Source organism: Plectropomus leopardus, unplaced genomic scaffold, assembly GCF_008729295.1.
Source record: "Plectropomus leopardus isolate mb unplaced genomic scaffold, YSFRI_Pleo_2.0 unplaced_scaffold3014, whole genome shotgun sequence".
In the NCBI taxonomy this organism is placed as follows: Eukaryota; Metazoa; Chordata; class Actinopteri; order Perciformes; family Serranidae; genus Plectropomus; species Plectropomus leopardus.
In genome coordinates this window covers 577-7,862 of record NW_024632868.1, presented here as the reverse complement: position 1 = coordinate 7,862, position 7,286 = coordinate 577, and the positions used below count along the sequence as shown (strand labels likewise).

Here is a 7,286-nt window from a genome sequence, read left to right as displayed (position 1 = left end):
GTGTGTGTGTGTGTGTGTGTGTGTGTGTGTGTGTGTGTGTGTGTGTGAATTTTCTACAGCATTGTTTACACTGCATCAAAGTCCTCCCCCCTATTCGCCTCATCATTTCAACATTATTTAGGAATTACTTGTGAGATGACATATATATTGAGAGTATTAATGGTGCTGCATTCTTCTATGATCATACTTGCTACAAAGCATGAGAAATTTTGCGAGACGTGCTTCATATTCCACATCTCTGTATTTTGTTGATCAGATTTAAAAGCACGCCGTGTGTCTTACGTTCATTTATCTTACATTGAAAGTATTTGTAGAACATGGAGAAATACTGATTTTCAATTTGTTTTACTTCACTTTATAACCCTTTTTCTCTTTGGTCTAATTTGCTGAAGTTGCTCGTACAACTGCGCTGCATTTCTGTGACTCCATGGCATTAGTGATGATAATGAATTAATGTCTCTCTCGTGCTCTGTCCAAGCAGCAGCTGTACTCGATGTGTAAGAGCATGCAGACTCGAGTGGTGGAGCTCATCCCCCAGCTGCTGGATGAAGGCTTTATTGAGGAGCTGTTAGTGGTCAACGATGACCTCAACAACGCCTTCATCCGCTATGAGAGGTGTGCTACTGGATTATGTCTTTAGGAAATGTAGTTTTAAGGGTGCTGTATGTATCTTTTTTTATGGCTAATTTCATACTTTTTCTACTTTAACTGTGTTTTAGGTTTGACAGACTGAACAAGGCACAAATTCCAAATACTCAACAGGTAAGAAAATGAATTGCTCCTCCTCATTTTTGCTATAAAAATGTACTTGAAATCTAAACCACTGTAAAGCTGCACCAGTGTCATTTTTTTACCCTCAAATCTTCTATTGAGGTTTTTGGACTAAACTTTGCCAGCCTGCTGTCATATGACATCATCACTCAAAAAACAAAAAAATCCTTGAAAACAACTCAATAAAGTGATATATGGTATGAAGTGAGTAAGTCCTGTTTCATCATGTTAACTTTTTAATAAATATATGTGATTTCTGGTTTGAATATACTAGGTGCATGCCTCCCTTTGTGTGCAGCAAGCTGGAGAGCAAACGGCGTCAACAAATATGGATTGAAGCAGAATATTTCAGGAGATAAAAACATGTTGAGAACTTTTGAAATGATTAAATGTATCATTTTTTCAATGAATTTTGACTTTTGGACGTTTCAACAAAAATATTTTGATCATACAAGTTGGAAACCATGGTTTGCAGCCACCACTGGAATCTAATTTTACAAATAGGAAAATGCTAATAATATTAAAATCGTTATTTACAACTATACAGAAGAACTGAATTTAAACAGAAAGAAAAAACTTGGAAAAAAGGTGCACAGCATTTGAAAGTTGATTTAAGAATCAAATGTCAACATTATAAATGAATCTTTAAACTATTTGGCACCGCCCTAACTCACTGTGTTGTGCCCTCAGAGCTCTACCACGAGCCCGAGCCTCATTGACCTCAGCCCCGAGTCTTCAACGCTCAACCAACCTGCCGTCATCACAACAACCAGCCAACCAGCAGTCAGCACTCAAGCCAATCAGCAACAATCAGCCAACCGCAGTAAGTAAACTTTGTGTATCTTTTGCTCCATGTATGCATTCTTTTGTAGCACCAAATCCATACATATGACTGAAACTTATGACTGACGGCAAAGTCATGCTTTTGCAATTTGGTGTTTTTTGGTAGAAAACAGGATGTTGTGGCTGGCATCACATGAGGAGGGACTAGCACAATAACATCACCATGGCTATTATGTCAACTTAGGAAACGGGAGGAAATCAAATATAAAGGAGCAAATGATGTTTGTGAAAATTACTATAGGTGTAAATTCAGAATTCACAAATAATCATGCTATTTTATAAATGACAAATAACATTTTGGTATAAAAACAGAAAAATGTATTGTATTAGCATTAATGGTTTTTCATATCAAAAATATATTGTGGTTGTCGGGCGCAAACCTCTTATCTCCACATTTCACTATTTTATTTTTTTTTCTATTGGTCCCCCTCTACATCTATCAGTGGATTTTACCATTTCTAAACCAGTAATGTATTTAAAAAAGCTTGTTACTAAACCTCCCATCTCCACTGGATCCTTTAAAAACAGCATTTTTTTCTAATTCCTAAAAAAAATAGCAATTTTTTGAGACAGAAGGTTTGCGCCCGACAGCAGCGATATATTGCTGCAGGAATTTCGATACCAAGCTGAAGGACATTGTTTTGTATTCAGTTGTGAGTTCATGAGTTAACCGTCTGTGTTGCAGAAGAGGAGGAAGAGTTTGACATGTTTGCCCAGACGAGAGGCAGCTCCCTGGCTGAGCAGAGGAAAAGGTGAGTGGTGCTAACAGAGAGACTCGCACCGCATCGCGACAGGTGTTCTCACTGCATGTGTTGTGTGCAGCCGTGACTGTGAGTGATGAAAGTGCCTCATCACCTGTGGAAGTCTTAACTGGATCTACCTTCCAGATATCTGCAATCTGTAACTACGTTTAAATATTAATGCGGGCTATAACTGAATTAAAAATGTTTGAGTTTTACTTTGGTTAAATTACAATCTGAGTTATAAGCCTGAAGCCATACTTTTGCCACTAAGCCTCTCATGAAATGATCTACAATTAAATGTTGTGCTCACAGTACATGATGCCACAAAAGGAACACAGATTTGCAATTTTCTATTCCTTTTTAAAACATTTTTTAACTGCATCACAAACAAAATGCTCTTTTCCCAACAAGAAGTAAAAGACAGACAATGCTGTGCCATTCAGGACACATTTACAAAAAAAATCTAATAGTATGTATTGAATATATGCTTGACAAAAAACTGGTTTGCCATTGTGCATATAATGATTTATGTAATGAATAAATGCCTTTTGGGAGGTGAAACTGTTCAACACAGAAGCAGTAGAATAGATTTTGATCAACGTGATAAATAGCAGAAAATAATGTACACAGTCATTTCATCGATGCGTGAAAGCATTTGTACAAAAGAATGAGAAACTGCTTTCATAATGTGACTAGACACTTTGGAGAAGGAGCAAATAGTTTTTCGATTTTCCATTCTGTTTTAAGAAAAGTGCGACTGATTATCTACATTGCATCACAGCATCATGATACATCCTGTCTCTAGTGTCAGGTACGAGGACCCTGGAGCTGTAGAGGGCCTTGCTGGAGCTCTGGATACCAGGTTGCAGGTCACAGGAGGGGTATGTATACCACTGTGACACTGAAATTAATTTGAACAAAATAGTTCCTCTGAAATAAAAGCACTGGGTATAGTGTTAATTGTGCAGATAGAGCTAAAACACGCTGATTTTCCTCTCAGATGCCTACAACGAAAAACTCTCAGCAGAATGATGTTGACAAGTGGTTATCGTGTGATATGGTAAGAGAACGAATGCCTTTCTATAAGGAGTGTTCTTTTAAAATGAAAATATTAGAAGTGATATCGGATGATCTGATGTTTACTCTTTGTGTTTGGAAATGCAGCAAGACCAGTCTTCAGTTAGCGAGGGAGTGTCCAGTGAAGGTATGTTTTAACTCTGATCCATTGCTGCCACTTTAACGTATGTATGTTTATGTGTTCATGCGTACACACACCACAACACACACACACACACACACACACACACACACACACACACACACACACACACCTCTAACTACAACTGTGCATTTCAGATTTTGATAAGTTTCTGGAAGATCGGGCGAAGGCGTCAGACCAAAGCAGCCAGGCAGTTCGCAGCGTGCCGCCCTCCACGTCCAGACCGCCGCCACAATCTACCCGGCAACAGGACAGATCACATGACCAACTTTTTTCACTTTGAGTTTGTGGACAAACGAGAGACGTGGGTGGATGTAAAAGTCGACATATACACGCCAGCATATTAAAATCTACCTACAATCACACACATACTGTGTTGAAGGGAGACTTTGTTGGGTTTTTTTTTTAACCTGGACCCTATTTTTTCATGTTTTTGTGTCTAAGTGACTGATAGAAACAACAATTTTTGAAACTGGTAATAACCGCCACGGGCAGTTTTGCACAATCAATTAACATCAATTAAAAGTCCTATTTTAAGTAACTTCCATATTCGAGTTCTTGCAATAAATTCTAGATTACTTGAGTATTTGCAAAGAAATAAAAATCTATAAAGAGTAGGGATGTAAATTGGCTAAAATTCAGAACCTAACAAGAAAAATCAGCAAACTGTCGCTGCCACACAAGTTAAACGCAGCACTGAAGGACTGTCTCTGAGCCGCTCTCCTCTCTGTAGGTATTATATTGCAGCCAGATATGCTCCTAAAGCTGCAGCGCTCTCTCTCAATACTGGACGAACGTCAAAAATTGCTGTCTTCATTTGTCACTAAGACACAAAAACATAACATTATAGCATCCAGGTTCAAAAATACTGAAGTTTCCGTTTAAGTCAGGTTTTTTTCTGAAATCACACACACAATACAACCTGACACTACAGAGCTGCTGCCTAATCAACTCATTGCATAACTGCAGTATTCCTTCAATAATTCCTGCTGTTTGTAATCTTTATGTAAGTATAAATAACTTTATGCGACTGTATTTATGTAACGTATTCTTATAATGTTCATGTAAACAAAAATATATTAGAGCAAGTGTTTACAGTTAAGTACAAAGTAAAAAAAAATATATTTGATATAACGCCATCATGTGCCTTTGACCCAGACAGCTGATTTTGTGTAGAGGAGAATAAAAAGGGGTAATTGTCCTGCAAACATGTTGCATCTGTCCTCTTTTTAAACAGTTTCTACTGTGTCATTATCTAAGCTGCCATGAGGGGGATTTACCCTGAGGCTCATTTTATAACTGATCTAAGAGCAAGTCTTTGTGTGGGAGAGTTGTTATTTTTCAAGAAGTCTGAGGTGGCTGACACAGATCCACTGAATCGAGGTCAAATGATTCTTCTATTTTCTGTAACATGCTTGCTGTGAATATGTATTGTGGAACTGCTTTTTGATCTCATACAAATGTCTCTTTGATGACGGATCATTTACTTGAATTTATCACACACGGGAGTCTGTTACACATGTAGTATTTCTGGTAATTAATGCATGAAACCAAATTTCTCACGTGTCCTGTATGTTTGCATTGAAGTTAGCCAAAACATCAGAGCTTATTTAAGATGTGGCAGCACTCAATAATGTTTTGTTTGTCTTTTAAGGCACTGATTTCAGTATGTTATTGTTCAAGCTCAAGGACGTCTGGTGTAGGTACACAGAGTCCCTGAAGCACTCAGAGGAGAGCCAATGACTGAACAGGTGCACAGAAAACAAGGAACAATTTCTCATTCCTCTCTTGTACCATCCACACCTACAACCATGCCCAGACCGTTCAACTGGGGCGTCCATCTCTGCTGGATTTCTCTCTCTGTCCTTCTATGTGGATCTGCATCTTTTCCTTCAAACATTTCAAGCCAGATCCAGCTTCCGAATGTGACTCAAGGCGAGGAGGACACAGGCTGGGATTTACCGTTTCTTCAGCTGAGAGCCAGTCTACCGTCCTACTCGCAGCCAGTCCGCCCGTACACCCTGCTGACAAACGCTGAGGACTACCACTACCTGCCTAAACCCAAACATTGCCGCCCGTCTCGCCTCCTGCGTCTTCTGGGATCCTCCTTTGACCCATTTTGGATGTCCATAGAGCAGCCGTCTGAAGCCTCTCAGGGTCACGGTGATGGTCAACCTTTGCCTGTAAAATTAGCCAACTACACCAGGAAGAAGTTCGACCTGAGTGCTTCTCCTGAGCTGAGAGATGCTGCAGCGAACCATCGCCAGAAGCTGGTAAAGGAAGCTGCAGATCTGGACCTTGCTTCTTTGCCCTCACATGTTGCCAGTTCAGTCAGAGACTGGTTAGTGCGCTCTGCCACTTGTGGATTAAGCTACCGGTGGGTGGATCTGGGTCCTGCTTTCTGGCCACGTTGGCTGCGGCAGACGGATTGTGAAAGATCAGACGGAGGGCGAAGCTGTTCCTTTCCTGATGGGATGGAGTGTGTGCGAGCTCAGACAAGTCAGATTAAGATTCTGGCGTGGCACTGTCAGGAAGTCGGAGAGGGAAGTGATGGGTCTAAAAGGATTAAAGCTGATGGCAGCACTGAGATGGGGACAGGTGAAGTGACGAAAAGGTGTTTGTGGAGACAAGTGCCTTATCCTGTGGTCACAGCATGCACATGTTCATGTAAATGAATGATTCTCCTCATCCTCAGAAGGGTTTTTATATGCAAATGTATTTCTGTCATTGATTTGTTTATTGACTGAATCAAATTGTGTTAACCAATTTTCCTAATCTTAGCTGCTTTAATCACCCAGTAGCAGATTGTGTACTGGCTTGAAGCAGAATTGAATAAAAATATTTTCTCCTGATGGATTGTTGACTTATTTAACTGTCAGTTTATTCAGCGACAGTACTTCATTGTTAAATGTACTTGTATTTGCACAGCGCCATTCCAGTTGTCAACTCAAGGGGCTTTTGCACTACATGCCACATTCACACATTTACACACACGCTCATACACTGGTGACCGAGGAGATCAAACTGTACAAAGTACCATCTGCTTCTCAGTTAAACATTCACACACCTACAGCAGTAGGTAGTATCAGGTTCATTATCTTGCTGCAGAGTACTTCAACAGGCGGACACTGTACTGTGGGAGCCAGGGATCGAACCACAGATCTAAATCCTACTGGACAACCTGCTTTATCTTGTGAGGCACAGCTGCCACACCAAAGTCCCGTTTGTTGCTTTATGACAGCAACTGCAAAGTTAAACTTCTAAATCACAATAAAGTACTGTTTACGCTCTCCATCCAATCAGGATTTTAAAATGTGCATTTTTTGGTCACAAGCTTGCCTCTTCCAAAGTCGGCTACATGTCTAGTGTCAGTAACTGCATTTTTCACAACGATTTTACAATTACCTTTGCTTTACATAGACTGCGACATAACAATTATTCCTGTTTTAATCAAAGAAACTAAAAAATGTCAACCCAAAAAGAATATCCATCCTGTCCTCATGGGTTACTAAATGAGCCTACCAGGCACAAGCCCAAGGGCCCAAAGTGTTAGGGGGTCTCCCTTCACCTCAAATGCAAAATGAACAACATACCAACCACGAAGACAGTCAAGATGACCACAAAGAGATGCAAAGGAACTGTAACAAAATAACTACAAAAAGGAGACAAACAATCACAAAGACAAAATCACCAAAAAATAAACAAAATTA

General features: G+C 39.8%; 2 protein-coding genes across 2 annotated transcripts; both read left to right on the top strand.

Moving 5' to 3' along the window:
- Nucleotides 1-478: 478 nt before the first annotated feature.
- LOC121938577 (target of Myb protein 1-like) lies at nucleotides 479-4,786 on the top strand (the record flags this gene model as incomplete). Its single annotated transcript, XM_042481801.1, has 8 exons — nucleotides 479-615; nucleotides 720-762; nucleotides 1,462-1,594; nucleotides 2,300-2,366; nucleotides 3,163-3,238; nucleotides 3,358-3,417; nucleotides 3,522-3,561; nucleotides 3,714-4,786. Coding segments are annotated over 8 exons (702 nt in total), but the record flags the coding sequence as incomplete, so codon positions are not given.
- A 75-nt stretch (nucleotides 4,787-4,861) lies between these two features.
- Nucleotides 4,862-6,428, top strand: LOC121938578 (noggin-2-like). The gene has a single exon (XM_042481802.1). The coding sequence runs from the start codon at nucleotides 5,316-5,318 to the stop codon at nucleotides 6,249-6,251; it is 936 nt and encodes a 311-aa protein (XP_042337736.1). The 5' UTR covers nucleotides 4,862-5,315; the 3' UTR covers nucleotides 6,252-6,428.
- The last annotated feature ends 858 nt before the right edge of the window (nucleotides 6,429-7,286 follow it).